This window comes from Salvelinus fontinalis, unplaced genomic scaffold, assembly GCF_029448725.1.
Source record: "Salvelinus fontinalis isolate EN_2023a unplaced genomic scaffold, ASM2944872v1 scaffold_0258, whole genome shotgun sequence".
NCBI lineage: Eukaryota > Metazoa > Chordata > Actinopteri > Salmoniformes > Salmonidae > Salvelinus > Salvelinus fontinalis.
Genome location: NW_026600467.1, coordinates 10,001 through 35,051, shown reverse-complemented (window position 1 = coordinate 35,051; position 25,051 = coordinate 10,001). Strand labels below are relative to the sequence as shown.

Below are 25,051 nucleotides of genomic sequence, written 5' to 3'. Positions count from 1 at the left end.
TTTTGTTGTGGTCTCTGTTATTGGTAATGGTGAGAGGTTAGCATGTTTTGTTGTAGCCTCTGTTATTGGTAATGGTGAGAGGTTAGCATGTCTTGTTGTAGCCTCTGTTATTGGTAATGGTGAGAGGTTAGCATGTTTTGTTGTAGCCTCTGTTGTTGGTAATGGTGAGAGGTTAGCATGTTTTGTTGTAGCCGCTGTTATTGGTAATGGTGAGATGTTAGCATGTTGTGTTGTAGCCTCTGTTATTGGTAATGGTGAGAGGTTAGCATGTTTTGTTGTAGCCTCTGTTATTGGTAATGGTGAGAGGTTAGCATGTTTTGTTGTAACCTCTGTTATTGTTAATGGTGAGAGGTTAGCATGTTTTGTTGTAGTCTCTGTTATTGGTAATGGTGAGAGGTTAGCATGTTTTGTTGTAGCCTCTGTTATTGGTAATGGTGAGAGGTTAGCATGTTTTGTTGTAGCCTCTGTTATTGGTAATAGTGAGAGGTTAGTGTGTTTTGTTGTAGTCTCTGTTATTGGTAATGGTGAGAGGTTAGCATGTTTTGTTGTAGCCTCTGTTATTGGTAATGGTGAGAGGTTAGCATGTTTTGTTGTAGCCTCTGTTATTGGTAATGGTGAGAGGTTAGCATGTTTTGTTGTAACCTCTGTTATTGTTAATGGTGAGAGGTTAGCATGTTTAGTTGTAGTCTCTGTTATTGGTAATGGTGAGAGGTTAGCATGTTTTGTTGTAGTCTCTGTTATTGGTAATGGTGAGAGGTTAGCATGTTTTGTTGTAGCCTCTGTTATTGGTAATGGTGAGAGGTTAGCATGTTTTGTTGTAGCCTCTGTTATTGGTAATGGTGAGAGGTTAGCATGTTTTGTTGTAACCTCTGTTATTGTTAATGGTGAGAGGTTAGCATGTTTTGTTGTAGTCTCTGTTATTGGTAATGGTGAGAGGTTAGCATGTTTTGTTGTAGCCTCTGTTATTGGTAATGGTGAGAGGTTAGCATGTTTTGTTGTAGCCTCTGTTATTGGTAATGGTGAGAGGTTAGCATGTGTTGTTGTAGCCTCTAATTCTCTCACTCATTATTATTCATGATCTTTCTCAATCATGGCATCATCAGGCTTCAAGCATCATGGCATCATCATCAGGCTTCAAGCATCATGGCATCTACTTCCGGCGCCGACCGAGATGGCCGCCTCGCATCGCGTTCCTTGGAAAATATGCAGTATTATGTTTTTTTATGTGTTATTCCTTACATTGGTACCCCAGGTAATCTTAGGTTTCATTACATACAGTCGGGAGGAACTACTGAATATAAGAGCAACGTCAACTCACCATCGTTCCAAACAGGAATATGACTTTCCCGAAACGGATCCAGTGTTTTGCCTTCCACCCAATACAATGGATCTGATACCAGCCGGCGACCCTATGCGACGCCGTAAAAGGGGCAAACGTAGCGGTCTCCTGGTCAGGCTTCGGAGACGGGCACATCGCGCTCCACTCCCTAGCATACTACTCGCCAATGTCCAGTCTCTTGACAATAAGGTTGATGAAATCCGAGCAAGGGCAACATTCCAGAGAGACATCAGAGATTGTAACGTTCTCTGCTTCACGGAAACATGGCTAACTCAAGAGATGCTAACGGAGTCGGTGCAGCCAGCTGGTTTCTTCACGCATCGCGCCGACAGAAACATACATCTTTCTGGTAAGAAGAGGGGCGGGGGTGTATGCCTTATGATTAACGAGACGTGGTGTGATCATAACAACATACAGGAACTCAAGTCATTCTGTTCACCTGATCTAGAATTCCTCACAATCAAATGTCGAGCGCATTATCTACCAAGGGAATTCTCTTCGATTATAATCACAGCCGTATATATTCCCCCCCAAGCAGACACATCGATGGCCCTGAACGACTCTTTGTAAACTGGAAACCGCACACCCTGAGGCTGCATTCATCGTAGCTGGGGATTTTAACAAGGCTAATCTGAAAACAAAACTCCCTAAATTCTATCAGCATATCGATTGTGCTACCAGGGCTGGTAAAACCTTGGATCATTGTTATACTAACTTCAGCGACGCATATAAGGCCCTCCCCCGCCCTCCTTTCGGAAAAGCTGACCACGACTCCATTTTGTTGCTTCCAGCCTACAAACAGAAACTAAAACAACAAGCTCCCTCTCTCAGGTCTGTTCAACGCTGGTCCGACCAATCTGATTCCACGCTTCAAGACTGCTTCGATCGCGCAGATTTGAATATGTTCCGCATTGCGTCCAACAACAACATTGACGAATATGCTGATTCGGTGAGCGAGTATATTAGAAAGTGCATTGACGATGTCGTACCCACAGCAACGATTAAAACATTCCCAAACCAGAAACCGTGGATTGACGGCAGCATTCGCGTGAAACTGAAAGCGCGAACCACTGCTTTTAACCAGGGCAAGGTGACCGGAAACATGACCGAATACAAACAGTGTAGCTATTCTCTCCGCAAGGCAATCAAACAAGCTAAGTCCCAGTACAGAGACAAAATAGAGTCGCAATTCAACAGCTCAGACACAAGAGGTATGTGGCAGGGTCTACAGTCAATCACGGATTACAAAAAGAAAACCAGCCCCGTCGCGGACCAGGATGTCTTGCTCCCAGACAGGCTAAATAACTTTTTTGCTCGCTTTGAGGACAATACACTGACACGGCCCGCTACCAAAACCTGCGGGCTCTCCTTCACTGCAGCCGAGGTGAGTAAAACATTTAAACGTGTTAACCCTCGCAAGGCTGCAGGCCCAGACGGCATTCCCAGCCGGGTCCTCAAAGCATGCGCAGACCAGCTGGCTGGTGTGTTTACGGACATATTCAACCAACAATCAACAATTTCAGAAGAGCAAATGTAAAACAAAAATGATACTAAAACCAAATGAAAGTAATAATCCTTATCCCAGTCTGCTGTTCCCACATGCTTCAAGAGGGCCACCATTGTTCCTGTTCCCAAGAAAGCTAAGGTAACTGAGCTAAACGACTACCGCCCCGTAGCACTCACCTCCGTCATCATGAAGTGCTTTGAGAGACTAGTCAAGGACCATATCACCTCCACCCTACCGGACACCCTAGACCCACTCCAATTTGCTTACCGACCCAATAGGTCCACAGACGACGCAATCGCAACCACACTGCACACTGCCCTAACCCATCTGGACAAGAGGAATACCTATGTGAGAATGCTGTTCATCGACTACAGCTCAGCATTTAACACCATAGTACCCTCCAAACTCGTCATCAAGCTCGAGATCCTGGGTCTCGACCCCGCCCTGTGCAACTGGGTCCTGGACTTCCTGACGGGCCGCCCCCAGGTGGTGAGGGTAGGTAACAACATCTCCACCCCGCTGATCCTCAACACTGGGGCCCCACAAGGGTGCGTTCTGAGCCCTCTCCTGTACTCCCTGTTCACTCACGACTGCGTGGCCATGCACGCCTCCAACTCAATCATCAAGTTTGCGGATGACACTACAGTGGTAGGCTTGATTACCAACAACGACGAGACGGCCTACAGGGAGGAGGTGAGGGCCCTAGGAGTGTGGTATCAGGAAAACAACCTCTCACTCAACGTCAACAAAACAAAGGAGATGATTGTGGACTTCAGGAAACAGCAGAGGGAGCACCCCCCTATCCACATCGATGGGACAGTAGTGGAGAAGGTGGAAAGTTTTAAGTTCCTCGGTGTACACATCACGGACAAACTGAATTGGTCCACCCACACAGACAGCGTTGTGAAGAAGGCGCAGCAGCGCCTCTTCAACCTCAGGAGGCTGAAGAAATTCGGCTTGTCACCAAAAGCACTCACAAACTTCTACAGATGCACAATCGAGAGCATCCTGTCGGGCTGTATCACCGCCTGGTACGGCAACTGCTCCGCCCACAACCGTAAGGCTCTCCAGAGGGTAGTGAGGTCTGCACCACGCATCACCGGGGGCAAACTACCTGCCCTCCAGGACACCTACACCACCCGATGTCACAGGAAGGCCATAAAGATCATCAAGGACAACAACCACCCAAGCCACTGCCTGTTCACCCCGCTATCATCCAGAAGGCGAGGTCAGTACAGGTGCATCAAAGCAGGGACCGAGAGACTGAAAAACAGCTTCTATCACAAGGCCATCAGACTGTTAAACAGCCACCACTAACATTTAGCGGCCGCTGCCAACATACTGACTCAACTCCAGCCACTTTAATGGGAATTGATGGAAATTATGTAAAAATGTACCACTAGCCACTTTAAACAATGCCACTTAATATAATGTTTACATACCCTACATTACTCATCTCATATGTATATACTGTACTCTATATCATCTACTGCATCTTGCCATCTTTATGTAATACATGTATCACTAGCCACTTTAAACTATGCCACTTTATGTTTACATACCCTACATTACTCATCTCATATGTATATACTGTACTCTATACCATCTACTGCATCTTGCCTATGCCGTTCTGTACCATCACTCATTCATATATCTTTATGTACATATTCTTTATCCCTTTACACTTGTGTGTAAAAGGTAGTAGTTGTGGAATTGTTAGGTTAGATTACTTGTTGGTTATTACTGCATTGTCGGAACTAGAAGCACAAGCATTTCGCTACACTCGCATTAACATCTGCTAACCATGTGTATGTGACAAATAAAATTTGATTTGATTTGATGTAACTTGGTCAAATATTGGTCAAAACATAACCCAAAACACAACCAAAACAAGTTTGAGTCACAAGCTTGATGTAGTCACTGCGTTCAAGGAATATTGGACCAAATACTATACTTTTGACTACTTTAATACACTATAAGTTAATTGGTCAGAATACTTATGACTTCTTCAAATAGGGGGACTAGATACATAAAGTGCTTTTATTTTTCTAAATTGTGAAACAGATATGTATTAAAATACCCTCAAATAAAAGGTGACATTATATACTGTTACCTCATATGAAACATTTGATCTGAAATCTAAAATGTTGGAGTATAGAGTCACATTTAAAATGTTAGCTTCACTGTCAAAATAGATATGGTGTGGACTGTATACTCAATACAATCTAAATCTGACACCTCACTGTCTGTCTTTTGACTGATACTGCTTTTTAAACTGGTCTGGTCAGTCTACTCAAATATTTGTACTATACATTTTTCTCTCTACAAGCAACACTTTGATAATTTGTCATTTCTAATAATGATACATTAATTTCTGAATAGATATGGCAGGTTTCAGGACACTGATGTATCTGAAAATTTAGAAAAAATATACTGCCACTATTTTCACCACCAAAGAATAGCAGTGTGATTTAATATGATTTGACTCTTTGCAGGCTGTCACGCTGTCTAGTCACAGAGGAAGGCTGTGCTTCTCTGGTCTCAGCTCTGAGGTCAAACCCAACACATTATTTGTGCACAGGTTACAGTGTAAGCAGGGAAAGCTAAGCGTAACATTTTAATACAACCTATCTGTCATTTCTTCTGTTTTGGCAGACTCACTGGCTGTAAACTCACAGACACATCCTGTAAAGTGTTGGCCTCAGTTCTCAGTTCAAACCCCTCACACCTGAGAGAGCTGGATCTGAGTAACAATGACCTGAAAGATTCAGGAGTGAAGCTGCTCTCTGCTGGACTGGGGAATCGCCACTGTAAACTGGAGACTCTGAGGTCAGTATTCCTGTAGTTGGTCAACAAGTATTTGTATTGTATTTATTATGGATCCCCATTAGTTCCTGCTAAAGCAGCAGCTACTCTTTCTGGGGTCCAGCAAAATTAAGCCAGTTTATACAATTTTACAACATTACAATTAGAGGTCGACCGATTAATCGGAATGGCCGATTTCAAGTTTTCATAACAATCGGAAATCGGTATTTTTGGGCGCCAATTTGCCTTTTTTTATTTATTTTTTTACTTTATTTAATTTTAGTATTTAGTCAGTTAAGAACACATTTTCAATGACGCCTATGAACGTTCTGCCTCGTTTAGGGGCAGAACGGCAGATTTTTAACCTTGTCAGCTCGGGGGATCCAATCTTGCATTGATTACATTGCACTCCACGAGGAGCCTGCCTGTGCCGCGAATGCAGTAAGCTAAGGTAAGTTGCTAGCTAGCATTAAACTTATCTGATAAAAAACAATCAATCAATGACTGTCATTGCTCCAATGAGTACTTAACCATAAACATCAATGCCTTTATTAAAATCAATACACAAGTATATCTTTTTAAACCTGCATATTTAGCTAAAAGAAATCCAGGTTAGCAGGCAATGTTAACCTTTTATGGCTGCAGGGGCAGTATTGAGTAGATGGATAAAAGGTGCCCATTTCAAACAGCCTCGTACTCAATTCTTGCTCGTACAATATGCATATTATTATTACTATTGGATAGAAAACACTCTAGTTTCTAAAACCGTTTGAATTATATCTGTGAGTAAAACAGAACTCATTTTGCAGCAAACTTCCTGATCAGGAAGTGGAGAATCTGAAAACGATGCTCTGTTCTAGGGCCTGCCTATAAATGGGCTTGATATGTATTAGTATACATGCACGTCATACACCTTCCACTATATGTCAATAGGCAGTGAGAGAAGAAATGGAGTGTTTATCTTGGTCTGAGGTGGAATAAAAGCTCTTGGCATGACGTGTCACCCATTTCCTGTTTCCTGGAAAGCGCGAGAAGGAGCCTGGGATTGCCTTCTGGAAAGCTGTCGTTATAGACCACTAATATCTCCGGCTTTGATTTTATTTGATAAATGTGACAATATCATCATAAAGTATGTTTTTTCAATATAGTTTTATTAGATTATTGAAATTTATTCGGGACGTTAGGCGTGTTGCGTTGTGTGCCTTTGTTCAGGAAGGAGAGCTTCGCGCTACTTTGCTAGCTTTCCGTGCTAATTGACTGGAGAAGAGGACGTTCTAAAACCAAACAACGATTGTTCACGACAAAGGACCCCTTGTACAACATTCTGATGGAAGATCATCAAAAGTAGGACCCATTTTATGATGCTATTTCATATATCTGTCGAACTTGTGTACTATTAGTTTTGCGCCCAGGTTTTGGGCACTCTCTCGCCATAACGTAAGCCTTATGTCGTAATGAAGTTATTTTTAGAATTCTAACACGGCGATTGCATTAAGAACTAGTGTATCTATCATTTCCTATACAACATGTATTTTTTAGTAAAGGTTATGAATAGTTATTTGGTCAGAATAGGTGAGTGCCATAAACACACCCGGACAATCTGGGAAAAATATGCTACGTTAGCACAATGTATAACCACTGATTTCAGCTCTGCACATTTTCGAACAAAACATATATGTATTGTGTAATATGATGTTAGAGGACTGTCATCTGATGAAGTTTATGAAGGTTAGTGAAATAATTAATATCTTTTGCTGGTTTATTAGCTATCGCTACCGTTTGCCTTGGATCAATGCTGTTGTGTGTTTGGCTATTGTAGTAAGCTAATATAACGCTATATTGTGTTTTCGCTGTAAAACATTAAAAAAATCGGAAAAATTGGCTGTATTCACAAGATCTTTGTCTTTCATTTGCTATACACCATGTATTTTTCAGAAATGTTTTATGATGAGTATTTAGGTATTTCACGTTGGTGTCTGTAATTACTCTGGCTGCTTCGGTGCTTTTTGTGACGGTAGCTGCAATGTAAAACTGATTTATACCTGAAATATGCACATTTTTCGAACAAAACATAGATTTATTGTATAACATGTTATAAGACTGTCATCTGATGAAGTTGTTTCTTGGTTAGTTTGGTTGGTTCTAGGTTAGTTTGGTTGGTTTTATGCATGCTACCTGTGCTGTGAAAAATGTCTGTGCTTTTTTCTATTTGGAGGTGAGCTAACATAAATATATACGTGGTGTTTTCCCTGTAAAACATTTAAAAGATCGGACATGTTGGCTGGATTCACAAGATGTGTATCTTTCATTAGCTGTATTGGACTTGTTAATGTGTGAAAGTTAAATATTTAAAAAATATATATTTTGAATTTCGCGCCCTGCACTTGAAGTGGCTGTTGTCATAAGTGTACCGGCACCGCCCTGCAGCCATAAGAAGTTAACCAGGTGAAATTGTGTCATTTCTCTTGCGTTCATTGCACGCAGAGTCAGGGTATATGCAACAGTTTGGGCCGCCTGGCTCTTTGCGAACTAATTTGCCAGAACTTTACGTAATTATGACAACATTGAAGGTTGTGCAATGTAACAGGAATATTTAGACTCATGGATGCCACCCGTTAGATAAAATACGGAACGGAATAAACGTTTTGTTTGAGGTGATATTTTTCGGATTAGTCAAAGGTATATGGTTTAGAGAGAAATAGTCGACGCGTTATAATTCCTGTAATAACTTGCGGCTGAATTTGAAAGGGGTTCCTTCGTTATTTTACCGTTCATGTCTTCCATAGAGAATGTCTGATCTACTTCAAATAAGGTTGTCACGCCCTGGCCTTAGTTATTTTTGTTTTCTTTATTATTTTAGTTAGGTCAGGGTGTGACATGGGGGATGTTTGTGTGTGTTTGTCTAGTCGAGGGTGTTTGTATTGTCTAGGGGGGTTTGGTAGAGTTGATGGGGTTGTGTTCAGTGTAGGTGTTTAGGTATGTCTATGGTTGCCTGAGTGGTTCTCAATCAGAGACAGCTGTCTATCGTTGTCTCTGATTGGGAGCCATATTTAAGGCAGCCATAGGCATTAGGCAGGTTGTGGGTAATTGTCTATGTCTAAACGTTAGTAGCTCGTGTATGCACTTTCGTTTGTAGCTTCACGTTCGTTTGTTTGTTTGTTGTTTTGTTAGTTTGTAAAAGTGTTTCGTTTCGTGTTCATCTTCGTCAAATAAAAAGAAGATGTATTCGTATCACGCTGCGCCTTGGTCCACTCTTTCACATAAAGACGATCGTGACAGAATTACCCACCATACCAGGATCAAGCAGCGTGTTAAGCAGCAGCAGGAGCAACATACACAGGATTCATGGACTTGGGAGGAAATACTGGACGGTAAGGGACCTTGGGCACAAACGGGAGAATATCGCCTCCCTCGTGAAGAGCTGGAGGCAGCTAAAGCCGAGAGGAGGCGATATGAGGAGGCAGCACAGAAGCGAGGCTGGAAGCCTGAGAGTCACACCCAAAAATGTCTTGGGGGGGGGGGGGGGGGGCTACAAGGGAGTGTGGCGAAGTCAGGTAGGAGACCTGCGCCAACTCCCCGTGGGAAGCAAGAGTACGGGCAGACACCGTGTTATGCGGTAGAGCGCACGGTGTCTCCTGTACGGGTGCATAGCCCGGTGCGGTACATTCCAGCTCCTCGTATCGGCCGAGCTAGATTGGGAATTGAGCCAGGTGCCATGAAGCCGGCTCAACACGTCTGGTCTCCAGTGCGTCTCCTCGGGCCGGCATACATGGCACCAGCCTTACGCATGGTGTCCCCGGATCGCCAACACAGCCCAGTGCGGGTTATTCCACCTCCCCGCACTGGTCGGGCTACGGGGAGCATTCAACCAGGTAAGGTTGGGCAGGCTCAGTGCTCAAGGGAGCCAGTACGCCTGCACGGTCCGGTATATCCGGCGCCACCTCCCCGCCCCAGCCCAGTACCACCAGTGCCAACACCACGCACCAGGCTTCCAGTGTGTCTCCAGAGCCCTGTTCCTCCTCCACGCACTCGCCCTATGGTGCGTGTCTCCAGCCCGGTACCACCAGTTCCGGCACAACGCACCAAGCCTCCTGTGCGTCTCCAGAGTCCTGTGCGTCCTGTTGCTGCTCCCCGCACTAGCCTTGAGGTGCGTGTCCTTAGCCCGGTACCTCCAGTTCCGGCACCACGCACCAGGCCTACAGTGCGCCTCAGCCGGCCAGAGTCTGCCGTCTGCCCAGTGCCGTCTGCGCTGTCCGTCTGCCCAGCGTCGCCTGCACTGCCCATCTGCCCAACGCCGTCTGAGCTGTCCGTCTGCCAAGCGCCGCCTGCGCTGCCCGTCTGCCCAGCACCGTCTGAGCCGCCCGTCTGTCCTGAGCCTTCAGAGCCGTCCGTCAGTCAGGAGCCGCTAGAGCCGTTCGCCAGTCAGGAGCAGCCAGAGCCGCCCGCCAGTCAGGAGCAGCCAGAGCCGCCCGCCAGTCAGGAGCAGCCAGAGCCGCCCGTCAGTCAGGAGCAGGCAGAGCCGCCCGCCAGTCAGGAGCAGCCAGAGCCGTCCGCCAGTCAGGAGCAGCCAGAGCCGCCCGCCAGCCAGGAGCAGCCAGAGCCGCCCGCCAGTCAGGAGCAGCCAGAGCCGCCCGCCAGTCAGGAGCAGCCAGAGCCGCCCGCCTGTCAGGAGCAGCCAGAGCCGCCCGCCAGTCAGGAGCAGCCAGAGCCGCCCGCCAGTCAGGAGCAGCCAGAGCCGCCCGCCAGTCAGGAGCAGCCAGAGCCGCCCGCCAGTCAGGAGCAGCCAGAGCCGCCCGCCAGTCAGGAGCAGCCAGAGCCGCCCGCCAGTCAGGAGCAGCCAGAGCCGCCCGCCAGTCAGGAGCAGCCAGAGCCGCCCGCCAGTCAGGAGCAGCCAGAGCCGCCCGCCAGTCAGGAGCAGCCAGAGCCGCCCGCCAGCCAGGAGCAGCCAGAGCCGCCCGCCAGCCAGGAGCAGCCAGAGCCGCCCGCCAGCCAGGAGCAGCCAGAGCCGCCCGCCAGCCAGGATCTGCCAGAGCCGCCCGCCAACCAGGATCTGCCAGAGCCGTCTGCCAGTCCGGAGCTGCCCCTCAGTCCGGAGCTGCCCCTCAGTCCAGTGGCGCCCTCTGGGATGGTATTCAGTCCAGGACTCGCTGAAAGGGTCGCCGCTCCAGAGGCGCCACCAAAGCGGGTAGTGACTATGGTGAAGTGGGGGTCACGTCCCGCACCCGAGCCGCCGCCATAAGAAGGCCCACCCGGACCCTCCCCTTCTGTGTCAGGTTTGCGGCCGGAGTCCGCACCTTTGGGGGGGGGGGGGGTACTGTCACGCCCTGGCCTTAGTTATTTTTGTTTTCTTTATTATTTTAGTTAGGTCAGGGTGTGACATGGGGGATGTTTGTGTGTTTTTGTCTAGTCGAGGGTGTTTGTATTGTCTAGGGGGTTTTGGTAGAGTTTATGGGGTTGTGTTCAGTGTAGGTGTTTAGGTATGTCTATGGTTGCCTGAGTGGTTCTCAATCAGAGACAGCTGTCTATCGTTGTCTCTGATTGGGAGCCATATTTAAGGCAGCCATAGGCATTAGGCAGGTTGTGGGTAATTGTCTATGTCTAAACGTTAGTAGCTTGTGTATGCACTTTCGTTTGTAGCTTCACGGTCGTTTGTTTGTTGTTTTGTTAGTTTGTAAAAGTGTTTCGTCTTCATCTTGGTCAAATAAAAAGAAGATGTATTCATATCACGCTGCGCCTTGGTCCACTCTTTCACGTAAAGACGATTGTGACAAAGGTCTGTGTTTCGTGCAGGCTTAAACCGCCTCGATGTTTTGATACCTGTGTAAATCTCACTAGGATAAGGTAACGTTTGTCAACATATTTTCATAAATCGACTCTACAATTTTTTTTTATCTTCGCTTATATTTAGCCAATATTGATCAGAGTTACCTTGTCCTATGGATATCTACACAGTTATAAAATTGGCACGGTAGTGTAAGCCTACACGAAACACAGGCCTTATTTTAAGTGAATCTAAAAATATCCAATGGAATAAATGAAGGAACCGCTTTTCAGATTTTGCTAGAAGGTGTCATGGGAATTATGACTCGCACTTTGGTTTGTCAATTCCTACCATGCCCATTATTAAAATAGGATTTCCTGCATATAGAAATTAAAGTTTTTGTTTTCAACATTCATCACAGATAACTTAAACTCTATTTTTATTCAAACAGTTGAGAGTATTTGTCTCCTAAGCAGACTCTTCAGTATCATTGTCACTTCAGAGCTGTGTGTGTATTTATGTATTATATTAAGTTAAAATAAAAGTGTTCATTGTTCATTCAGTATTGTTGCAATTGTCATTATTACAAAAATGTGTGTGTGTGTATTATATATATTTTTATTTTTTTTATTTTTTTTATTAAATAAATCGGCCGATTAATCGGTATCGGCTTTTTTTGTCCTCCAATAATCGGTATCGATATCGGCATTGAAAAATCATAATCGGTCGACCTCTAATTACAATACATTCACAGATTTCACAACACACTGTGTTCCCTCAGGCCCCTACCACATATCTACAGTACTAAATCCATGTTTATAGTGAGTGTGTGTGTGTGTGTGTGTGTGTGCCAATGTGTGTATCTCTTTACAGGCCCCGCTGTTCCGTAAGGTGTTTATTTAATCATTTTTTTAAATCAAATTTTACTGCTTGCATCAGTTACTTGATGTGGAATAGAGTTCCATGTAGTCATGGCTCTATGTAGTACTGTCCGCCTCCCATAGTCTGTTCTGGACTTGCGGACTGTGAAGAGACCTCTTGTGGCATGTCTTGTGGGGTATACATGGGTGTCTGAGCTGTGAGCTAGTTGTTTAAAAAGACAGCTCGGTACATTCAGTGATGAAGTCAATCTCTCCTCCACTTTGAGCCAGGAGAGATTGAGATGCATATTATTAATGTTAGCTCTCTGTGTACATCCAAGGGCCATCCGTGCTGCCCTGTTCTGAGCCAATTGCAACTTTCCTAAATCCTTTTTTGTGGCACCTGACCACACGACTGAACAGTAGTCAAGATGCGATAAAACTAGGGCCTGTAGGACCTGCCTTGTTGATAGTGTTGTTAAAATGGTAGAAACTAGGGCCTGTAGGACCTGCCTTGTTGATGGTGTTGTTAAGAAGGTAGAAACTAGGGCCTGTAGGACCTGCCTTGTTGATAGTGTTGTTAAGAAGGTAGAAACTAGGGCCTGTAGGACCTGCCTTGTTGATAGTGTTGTTAAGAAGGTAGAAACTAGGGCCTGTAGGACCTGCCTTGTTGATAGTGTTGTTAAGAAGGTAGAAACTAGGGCCTGTAGGACCTGCCTTGTTGATAGTGTTGTTAAGAAGGTAGAAACTAGGGCCTGTAGGACCTGCCTTGTTGATAGTGTTGTTAAAATGGTAGAAACTAGGGCCTGTAGGACCTGCCTTGTTGATGGTGTTGTTAAGAAGTTAGAAACTAGGGCCTGTAGGACCTGCCTTGTTGATAGTGTTGTTAAGAAGGTAGAAACTAGGGCCTGTAGGACCTGCCTTGTCGATAGTGTTGTTAAAATGGTAGAAACTAGGGCCTGTAGGACCTGCCTTGTTGATAGTGTTGTTAAGAAGGTAGAAACTAGGGCTTGTAGGACCTGCCTTGTTGATAGTGTTGTTAAGAAGGTAGAAACTAGGGCCTGTAGGACCTGCCTTGTTGATAGTGTTGTTAAGAAGGTAGAAACTAGGGCCTGTAGGACCTGCCTTGTTGATAGTGCTGTTTAGAAGCTAGAAACTAGGGCCTGTAGGACCTGCGTTGTTGATAGTGTTGTTAAGAAGGTAGAAACTAGGGCCTGTAGGACTTGCCTTGTTGATAGTGTTGTTAAGAAGGTAGAGCAGTGCTTTATTATGACAGACTTCTCCCCATCTTAGCTACTGTTGTATCAATATGTTTTGATTATGACAGGTTACAATCCAGGGTAACTTCAAGCAGTTTAGTCACCTCAACTTGCTCAATTTCCACATGATCTATTACAAGATTTATTTGAGGTTTTAGTGAGTGATTTGTCCCAAATACAATGTTTTTAGTTTTATAAATATTTAGGACTAACTTATTCCTTGCCACCCACTCTGAAACTAACTGCAGCTCTTTGTTGAGTGTTGCAGTCATTTCAGTCGCTGTAGTAGCTGACGTTTTTAGTGATGAGTCATCCACATACATCGTCACACTGGCCTTACTCAAAGTGGCATGTCGTTAGTAAAAATGTAATAAAATAATATAAAAAATAAAAACCTGTTCACTCAATGACTAACTGTTCACCAGATCCACATGTGTTTACCAGACACACATAGTCCACAACACATGTGTTTACCAGACACACATAGTCCACACCACATGTGTTTACCAGACACACATAGTCCACAACACATGTGTTTACCAGACACACATAGTCCACACCACATGTGTTTACCAGACACACATAGTCCACACCACATGTGTTTACCAGACACACATAGTCCACACCACATGTGTTTACCAGACACACATAGTCCACAACACATGTGTTTACCAGACACACATAGTCCACACCACATGTGTTTACCAGACACACATAGTCCACACCACATGTGTTTACCAGACACACATAGTCCACACCACATGTGTTTACCAGACACACATAGTCCACACCACATGTGTTTACCAGACACACATAGTCCACACCACATGTGTTTACCAGACACACATAGTCCACAACACATGTGTTTACCAGACACACATAGTCCACACCACATGTGTTTACCAGACACACATAGTCCACACCACATGTGTTTACCAGACACACATAGTCCACACCACATGTGTTTACCAGACACACATAGTCCACACCACATGTGTTTACCAGACACACATAGTCCACACCACATGTGTTTGGACAATGAAGCTTACAGTTTTACATTTGGTGTTATGCTCCAGCATTTTGGATATGAGATATAATGTTTCATATGAGGTGACAGTACAGAATGTCACCTTTTATTTGAGGTTAAAGGTGAGAGGTGAGCATGTTTTATTTTTCTAAACGGTGAAACAGACATGTATTAAACTACCCTCAAATAAAAGGTGATACCCTCAAAGAATAGCAGTGTGGTTTAAGGTACAAGGCGAGACCCAGATGGAACGGGAGGCAGATGGTTAGAGTCTTTGATATTTATTAATATACTAAAAGGGGAAGGCAAGAGAATGGTCGTGGACAGGCCAAAGGTCATAACCAGATCAGAGTCCAGGAGGTACAGTGTGGCAGGCAGACTCGAGGTCAGGACAGGCAGAATGGTCAGGCAGGCTAGAGGTCAGGACAGGCAGAATGGTCAGGCAGGCTAGAGGTCAGGACAGGCAGAATGGTCAGGCAGACTAGAGGTCAGGACAGGCAGAATGGTCAGGCAGGCTAGAGGTCAGGACAGGCAGAATGGTCAGGCAGGCTAGAGGTCAGGACAGGCAGAATGGTCAGGCAGGCTAGAGGTCAGGACAGGCAGAATGGTAAGGCAGGCTAGAGGTCAGGACAGGCAGAATGGTCAGGCAGGCTAGAGGTCAGGACAGGCAGAATGGTCAGGCAGACTCGAGGTCAGGACAGGCAGGATGGTCAGGCAGGCTAGAGGTCAGGACAGGCAGAATGGTCAGGCAGGCTCGAGGTCAGGACAGGCAGAATGGTCTGGCAGGCTAGAGGTCAGGACAGGCAGAATGGTCAGGCAGGCGGGTACAGAGTCCAGAAAACAGGCAAGGGACAAAAACCGGGAGGACTATCAAAAAAGAATAGAAGCAGGAGTAGGGAAAAACGCTGGTTGACTTGATAAACATACAAGACGAACTGGTACAGAGAGACAGGAATCACAGGGATATATACACCAGGGAAACACAGGGATATATACACCAGGGAAACACAGGGATATATACACCAGGGGAACACTGGGATATATACACCAGGGAAACACAGGGATATATACACCAGGGAAACACAGGGATATATACACCAGGGAAACACAGGAGGATATATACACCAGGGAAACACAGGAATATATATACACCAGGGAAACACAGGGATATATACACCAGGGAAACACAGGGATATATACACCAGGGAAACACAGGAGAATATATACACCAGGGAAACACAGGGATATATACACCAGGGAAACACAGGGATATATACACCAGGGAAACACAGGGATATATACACCAGGGAAACACAGGAGAATATATACACCAGGGAAACACAGGGATATATACACCAGGGAAACACAGGGATATATACACCAGGGAAACACAGGAATATATATACACCAGGGAAACACAGGGAAATATACACCAGGGAAACACAGGGATATATACACTAGGGAAACACAGGAATATATATACACCAGGGAAACACAGGGAAATATACACCAGGGAAACACAGGGATATATACACCAGGGAAACACAGGGATATATACACCAGGGAAACACAGGGATATATACACTAGGGAAATACGGGGGAGGAATACACCGAGGAAACACAGGGATATATACACCAGGGAAACACAGGGATATATACACCAGGGAAACACAGGAATATATATACACCAGGGATACCCAGGAATATATACACCAGGGAAACACAGGGATATATACACCAGGGAAACACGGGGGAGGAATACACCGAGGAAACACAGGGATATATACACCAGGGAAACACAAGGATATATACACCAGGGAAACACAGGGATATATACACCAGGGAAACACAAGGATATATACACCAGGGAAACACAGGGATATATACACCAGGGAAACACAGGGATATATACACCAGGGAAACACAGGGATATATACACCAGGGAAACACGGGGATATATACACCAGGGAAACACAGGGATATATACACCAGGGAAACAGGGATATATACACCAGGGATATATACAAACTGGTAAACACAGGGATATATACACCAGGGAAACACAGGGATATGTACACCAGGGATATATACACCAGGGAAACACAGGGATATATACACCAGGGAAACACGGGGATATATACACCAGGGAAACACAGGGATATATACACCAGGGAAACACAGGGATATATACACCAGGGAAACACAGGGATATATACACCAGGGAAACACGGGGATATATACACCAGGGAAACACAGGGATATATACACCAGGGAAACACAGGGATATATACACCAGGGAAACACAGGGATATATACACCAGGGAAACACAGGGATATATACACCAGGGAAACACAGGGATATATACACCAGGAAAACACGGGGATATATACACCAGGGAAACACAGGGATATATACACCAGGGAAACACAGGGAGATATATACACCAGGGAAACACAGGGATATATACACCAGGGAAACATAGGGATATATACACCAGGGAAACACAGGGATATATACACCAGGGAAACACAGGGATATATACACCAGGGAAACACAGGGATATATACACCAGGGAAACACAGCGATATATACACCAGGGAAACACAGGGATATATACACCAGGGAAACACGGGGATATATACACCAGGGAAACACAGGGATATATACACCAGGGAAACAGGGATATATACACCAGGGAAACACAGGGATATATACACCAGGGAAACACAGGGATATATACACCAGGGAAACACAGGGATATATACACCAGGGAAACACAGGGATATATACACCAGGGAAACACAGGGACATATACACCAGGGAAACACAGGGATAAATACACCAGGGAAACACAGGGATATATACACCAGGGATATATACACCGGGGAAACACAGGGATATATACACCAGGGAAACACAGGGATATATACACCAGGGAAACACAGGGATATATACACCAGGGAAACACAGGGATATATACACCAGGGAAACAGGGATATATACACCAGGGAAATAAGCGACACCTGGAGGGGGTGGAGACAATCACAAGACAGGTGAAACCGATCAGGGTGAGACATGAATATGGATAAAAATATACTGCCACTATTTTCACCACCAAAGAATAGCAGTGTGATTTAATGTGATTTGACTCTTTGCAGGCTGTCAGGCTGTCTAGTCACAGAGGAAGGCTGTGCTTCTCTGGTCTCAGCTCTGAGGTCAAACCCCTCACACCTGAGAGAGCTGGACCTGAGCTACAATCACCCAGGAGACTCAGGAGTCAGACTGCTCTCTGCTGGACTGGAGGATCCACACTGCAGACTGGAGAAACTCAAGTATGTAGAGGGTTTATGTCCATGTTCATATCAGACATGTTTGACTTATCAGGCTTGTTAAGACTAACATTCTTACCAACAGTTGGACAAAGTTATATGCTGACTGTTTGTGTGTGTGTGTTTGTGTGTGTGTGTGTGTGTGTATGAGTGTCCAGTGTGTGTGTCCAGTGTGTGTGTGTGTCCAGTATATGTGTGTCCTGTATGTGTGTGTCCTGTATGTGTGTGTGTGTGTGTGTGTGTGTGTGTGTGTGTGTGTGTGTGTGTGTGTGTGTGTGTGTGTGTGTGTGTGTGTGTGTGTGTGTGTGTGTGTGTGTGTAATTAATGGGAATAAGTGTGTTTTATATTACCATACAGTATAACATATGATCATTCAACAAGTCTCAAGTTACCTTAACTTCTCCTTTTGATACCTAGAAACATCTACATTAAATGAATTAGTGAAAAGTGAGTTAACATTCTAATGTGAATGATGATGATTTCTAATATTGTGTCTGGTTTCATCCATCAGATGTCTGTGATCTCACACTGGACCTAAACACAGTAAACAGACTACTCTCTCTGTCTGAGGAGAACAGAAAGGTGACATGTAGGACAGAGGAGCAGCCGTATCCTGATCACCCAGAGAGATTTCAGGGCTGTGGACAGGTGCTGTGTAGAGAGGGCCTGACTGGGCGCTGTTACTGGGAGGTAGAGTGGAGTGGGATAATGGCTGATATAGGAGTGACATATAAAGGAATCAGCAGGAGAGGATGGGGAGATGACTGTTGTCTTGGATGGAATAACAAGTCCTGGAGTCTGTTCTGCTCTGACAACAGTTACGCTGCCTGGCACAATAATAAACCCACTACCATAGACGTCCGCCCCTCCAGCTCCCACAGAGTAGGAGTGTATCTGGACTGGCCAGCCGGCACTCTGTCCTTCTATAGAGCCTCCTCTGACACACTGACCCACCTGATCACATTCACCTCCACATTCACTGAGCCCCTCTATCCAGGGTTTGGGGTTTGGTATGATGGTGCCTCAGTGTCTCTGAAAAAATAACCTGACACACACTGGACAGACACACATGCACTGGACACACACACACACACACTCACTGGACACACACAAACACTCACACTGGACACCCACACACACAGACTGGACACACACACACACTCACTGGACACACACACACACTCACTGGACACACACACACACACAATGGACACACACACACACACTCACACTGGACACACACACACACTCACACTGGACACACACTCACACTGGACACACACACAGACACACTGGACAGATACACACACACTGGACACACACACACACACACTGGACAGATACACACACTGGACACACACACACACTTGACACACACACACTGGACAAACACACACACACTGGACAAACACACACACACACTGTAGAAACACACACACACACACACATGTCTTCCTATAATTGTGACAATAACACCGTTAAAATACCAATGTGATAGTTTGTTGTCTTTTATGTTGAATAACAAATTGTATAATTATATATGGACATACGCTCCATAGTTGTACAAGTATTCAAGGATATATTGTACTTTTCATAATAAAACATACTTGAAACAAGAAAAGCCTGTTAATTGTGAAAACAGTTTGGTTATTGATGTTACGTTTCCTCTGTCAGGTTGACGTTAACCTGCGACTGGTTGAAACATGAAACTAATATGAAATGAAATACAAACAATTAAATATGTGGAATTGAATTAAACAAATTGTACAACAGAGTGTTGTGATGCAGGGTCACTATAGCAACAGAGTGTTGTGATGCAGGGTCACTATAGCAACATATTGTTTTTTCTCTCTGCTCTCTCTACTCTCTTCTCTCCCTCTGCTCTCTCTCTGCTCTCTCAGCCTGCTATCTGCTCTCTCTCTGCTCTTTGCTCGCTCTGCTGTTCTCTCTTTTCTCTGTTCTCTGCTGTCCGCTCTCTCTCTGCTCTCTATTGCTCTCTCTGCTCTCACTCTCTGCTCTCTCCCTCCCTGCTCTCTCTTGCTCTCTGCTCTCTCTTCTCTCTCAGCCTGCTCTCTGTCTGCTCTGCTGTTCTCTCTTTTCTCTGCTTTCTCTCTGCTCTCTCTCTTCTCTCTCACTCTACGCTCTCTCACTCTCTTTGCTTTCTCAGCCTGCTCTCTCTCGCTCTCTATGCTCTCTATTGCTCTCTCAGCACTCTCTGTTCTCTCTGTTCTCTCTCTCAGCACTCTCTGTTCTCTCTCTCAGCACTCTCTGTTCTCTCTGCTCTCTCTGCCCTCTGTTCTCTCTCTCTGCTTTTTCTATCTGCTCTCTGTCTCCCTCTGCTCTCTCTCTCTGCTCTCTCTGCTCTCTCTCTCTGCTCTCACTTTTCTCTATGCTCTGCTCTCTCTGCTTGCTCTCTCTCTTCTCTCTCAGCACTCTCTGTTCTCTCTCTGCTCTCTCTCTGCTCTCTCTCTTTGCTTTCTCAGCCTGCTCGCTCTGCTCTTTCTCTCTGCTCTCTCTACTCTGTTCTCTCTGCTCTCTCTTTTCTCTGTTCTCTCTGCTCTCCCTTTGCTTTCTCAGCCTGCTCTCTCTCTGTTCTCTGCTCTCTCCCTCTGCTCTCTCAGCCTGCTCTCTCTGCCTTCTCTGCTCTCTCTGCTCTCTCTCTTTGCTTTCTCAGCCTGCTCTCTCTGCTCTCTGTTCTCTGCTCTCTCTCTCTCCCTCTGCTCTCTCTGCCCTCTTCTCTCTCTGCCTTCTCTGCTCTCTCTCTGCCTTCTCTGCTCTCCCTCTGCTCTCTCTCTCACTCTGCCCTCACCCCTCTCTCTATGCTCTCTCTGTGCTCTGCTCGCTCAGCTCTCTGCCTTCTGCTCTCTCTCTGCTCTTTCTCTCTGCTCTCTGTCTCTGTTCTCTGCTCTCTCTGCTCTGCTCTCCCTGCTATCTCTCTCTGCTATCTCAGTCTCTGCTCTCTCTTTTCTCTATGCTCTGCTTTCTCTCTCTGTTCTCGCTCTCTCAGCACTCTCTGTTCTCTCTCTTCTCTCTGCTCTCTCTGCCTTCTCTGTTCTCTCTCACTCTGCTCTCTCTCTCTCTGCTGTCTCTCTGCTGTCTATCTCTGCTCTCTCTATCCTCTGCTCTCTCTGCTCTCGCTCTGCTCTCTCTTTTCTCTCTCTTCTCTCTGTTCTCTGCTCTCTCTCCCTCTGCTCTTTCTGCTCTGTTCTCTCTAATCTCTCTGCCCTCTCTCTTCTCTCTGCTCTCTCTTTGCTTTCTCAGCCTGCTCTGTTTTCTGCTCTCTCTCTCTCTCTCTGCTCTCTCTCCCCCTCTGCTCTCTCTCCCCCTCTGCTCTCTCTCTCTCTCTGCTCTCTCAGCCTGCTCTCTCTCTCTGCTCTCTCTTTCCCTCTGCTCTTCTGCTCTCTTTTCTCTGCTCTCTCTCTGCTCTCACTCTATCCTCTCTCACTCTCTCTTTGCTTTTTCAGCCTGCTCTCTCTCTCTCTGCCCTCTTCTCTCTCTGCTCTCTCTCTGCCTTCTCTGCTCTCTCACTCTCTTTGCTTTCTCAGCCTGCTCTCTTCTCTCTCTCTGGTCTCTGCTCTCTCTCTCTCACTCTGCCCTCTCCTCTCTGCTCTCTCAGCCTACTCTCTGCTCTCTCTCTCTATGCTCTCTCTGTGCTCTGCTCACTCAGCTCTCTCTGCTCTCAGCTCTCTCTCTGCTGTCTCTCTCTGCTCTCTCTCTCTCCCTCTCTTTTCTCTCACTCTGCTCTCTCTATATGTTCTCTGCTCTCTCTCTTTTCTCTACTCTTCTTGCTCTGCTCTCTCTCTGCTCTCTCTCTGTTCTCTGATCTATCTCTCCCTCTGCTCTCTCTGCTCTCTTTTCCCTGCTCTCTCTCTGCTCACTCTCTGACCTCTCTGCTCTCTGCTTTCTCTCTCTCTGCTCTCTCTTTGCCCTCTGCTCTCTCTCTCTCTCTCTTTGCTTTCTCAGCCTGCTTTCTGCTCGCTCTCTCTCTGCTCTCTGCTCGCTCTCTCTGCCCTCACTCTGCTCACTGCTATCTCACTCTCTGCTCTCTCCCTCTCTCGCTCTGCTATCTCTCTCTGCTCTCAGCCTGCTCTCTGCTCTCTCTCTGTTCTCTCTCTCCCTCTGCTCTCTTCTCTGCTCTCTCAGCCTGCTCTCTGCTATCTCTCTCCCTCTGCTCGCTCTCTCTCTGCTCTCTCTCACTCTGCACTCTCAGCCTACTCTCTGCACTCTCTGCTCTTTTTCTGCTCTCTTCCCTCTCTCTCTCTCTGCTCTCTCAGCCTGCTTTCTGCTCTCTCTCTACTCTCTCTTTCTGCTCTCTGCTCTCTCTCTGCCCTCTCTGCTCTCTCTGTTCTCTCTACCTCTCTGCTCTCTCTCCCCCTGCTCTATCTCTCACTCTCTTTGCTTTCTCAGCCTGCTCTCTCTCTTTTCTCTCTCAGCCTACTCTCTGCTCTGTCTCTGCTCTCTCTATGCTCTCTCTGTGCTCTGCTCGCTCAGCTCTCAGCTCTCCCTCTGCTCTCTCTCTCTCACCCTGCTCTCTCTCCCTCTCTTCTCTCTCACTCTGCTCTCTCTATATGTTCTCTGCTCTCTCTCTTTTCTCTACTCTTCTCTCTCTGCTCTCTCTCTGTTCTCTGATCTATCTCTCCCTCTGCTCTCTGCTGTCTTTTCCCTGCTCTCTCTCTGCTCGCTCTCTGACCTCTCTGCTCTCTGCTTTCTCTCTCTCTGCTCTCTCTTTGCCCTCTGCTCTCTCAGCCTGCTCTCTGCTCGCTCTCTCTGCCCTCACTCTGCTCACTGCTATCTCACTCTCTGCTCTCTCCCTCTCTCGCTCTGCTCTCTCTCTCTGCTCTCTCAGCCTGCTCTCTGCTCTCTGTTCTCTCTCTCCCTCTGCTCTCTTCTCTGCTCTCTCACTGTCTCTCTGCTCTCTCAGCCTGCTCTCTGCTATCTCTCTCCCTCTGCTCGCTCTCTCTCTGCTATCTCTCTGCTCTCTCTCACTCTGCACTCTCAGCCTACTCTCTGCACTCTCTCTCTGCTCTTTTTCTGCTCTCTTCCCTCTCTCACTCTCTGCTTTCTCTCTCTGCTCTCTCAGCCTGCTTTCTGCTCTCTCTCTACGCTCTCTTTCTGCTCTCTGCTCTCTCTCTGCCCTCTCTGCCTTCTCTGCTCTCTCACTCTCTTTGCTTTCTCAGCCTGCTCTCTGCTCTCTCTCTGGTCTCTGCTCTCTCTCTGCTCTCTCTCTTTTCTCTCTCAGCCTACTCTCTTCTCTGTCTCTGCTCTCTCTCTCTGTGCTCTCTCCCTCTGCTCTCTCTCTCTCACCCTGCTCTCTCTCCCTCTCTTCTCTCTCTCTCTGCTCTCTCTCTGTTCTCTGATCTATCTCTCCCTCTGCTCTCTCTGCTGTCTTTTCCCTGCTCTCTCTCTGCTCACTCTCTGACCTCTCTGCTCTCTGCTTTCTCTCTCTCTGCTCTCTCTTTGCCCTCTGCTCTCTCTCTCTCTCTTTGCTTTCTCAGCCTGCTCTCTGCTCTCTTCTCTGCTCTCTCACTGTCTCTCTGCTCTCTCAGCCTGCTCTCTCTCTGCTATCTCTCTCCCTCTGCTCTCTCCCTCTGCTCTCTCCCTCTCCTCTCTCTCTCTGCTCTTTTTCTGCTCTCTTCCCTCTCTCACTCTCTGCTCTCTCTGCTCTCTCAGCCTGCTTTCTGCTCTCTGCCCTCTCTGCTCTCTCTGTTCTCTCTCCCTCTCTGCTCTCTCTCCCTCTGCTCTATCTGCTCTCTCTTCTCTCTCTCTCCCTGCTCTGTCTACTCTCTCTCTCTCTCTCTTTTTGCTCTCTGCTCTCTCTCTCCCTCTCGGCTCTCTCTCTCGCCCTCTGCGGTCTCTCTCTCTGCTCTGCTGCTCTTTCTCTGCTCTCTCTCTGCTCTCTCTCTTTCTGCTCTCTCCCTCTGCTCTCTCTCTCTTCTCTCTGCTCTCTCACTCCCTCTGCTCTCTCTCTCTTCTCTCTGTTCTCTGCTCTCTCTCTCTGTTCTCTGCTCTCTGCTCTGCTGCGCTCTCTCTTTTCTCTGCTCTCTCTGATCTCTCTCTTTCTGTTTTCTCTCTGCTCTCTCAGCCTGCTCTCCGGTCTCTCTAATGCTCTCTGCTCTCTCAGCCTGCTCTCTCTCTGCTCTCACCCTCTCTGCTTTCTCTCTTTTCTCTGCTCTCTGCTTTCTCTTTTCCCTGCTCTCTCTCTCTCTGCTCTGCTCTCTCTCGCTGCTCTCTCTCTCTCTGCCTCTTTCTGCTCTCTGAGCTCTCTCTCTGTGCTCTGCTCTCTTCTCTCTGCTCTCTCTCTCTGTGGTCTTCTCTCTCTCTCTCTCTCTACATCTCTCGCTTTTTATCTTAACAGAGGTGCAGTTTGGACAATCACCACTTGATGTCAGTGTTAAACCAGAAGTGATGAAAACAACATCACTGCAGAGAGAGAGTCTAATATACTGATATACAGGGCATTCAGAAAGTATTCAGACCCCTTGACTTTTTACACATTTTGTCACGTTACAGCCTTTTTCTAAAATGGATTACATAGTTTTTTCCCCTCATCAATCTACACACAATAACCCAGAATTACAAAGCAAAAACTGTTTATTTTATGTGTGTAACTGTTTATTTAAAAAAAACGTAGATATCACATTTACATAAGTATTCAGACCCTTTACTCAGTACTTTGTTGAAGCACCTTTGGCAGTGATTACAGCCTTGAGTCTTCTTGGGTATGATGCTACAAGCTTGGCACACCTGTATTTGGGGAGTTTCTCCCATTCTTCTCTGCAGATCCTCTCAAGCTGTCAGGTTGGATGGGGAGCGTCGCTGCACTGCTTTTTTCAGGTGTCTCCAGAGATGTTCGATCGGGTTCAAGTCCGGGCTTAGGATCATTGTCCTGTTGTCCAGTCTGTATACTATACTGGGAGGGTAGAGAGTCAGAACTGATAGAGGATCTGGAGCCCTGAGGGGGAGAGAGAGAGGGAGGGTAGAGAGTCAGAACAGAGGGAAAGAGAGAGGGAGGGTAGAGAGGCAGAACAGAGGGAAAGAGAGAGAGAAGGAGGGGAGAGAGTCAGAACAGAGGGAAAGAGAGAGAGAGGGAGGAGAGAGAGTCAGAACAGAGGGAAAAAGAGAGAGAGGGAAGGGAGAGAGTTAGAACAGAGGGGAAGAGAGAG

The 25,051-nt window shown here is 46.3% G+C and overlaps 1 protein-coding gene across 1 annotated transcript in view; it reads left to right on the top strand.

The window, feature by feature from the left end:
* Nucleotides 1-18,932, top strand: part of LOC129845258 (NACHT, LRR and PYD domains-containing protein 12-like) — a 47,939-nt gene extending 29,007 nt beyond the window's left edge. Inside the window, exons 6-8 of the mRNA XM_055913131.1 lie at nt 5,502-5,675; nt 17,718-17,914; nt 18,400-18,932. Of these exons, the coding sequence (XP_055769106.1) occupies nt 5,502-5,675; nt 17,718-17,914; nt 18,400-18,932 (904 nt within the window). The remainder of the gene's footprint in view (nt 1-5,501; nt 5,676-17,717; nt 17,915-18,399) is intronic.
* The last annotated feature ends 6,119 nt before the right edge of the window (nt 18,933-25,051 follow it).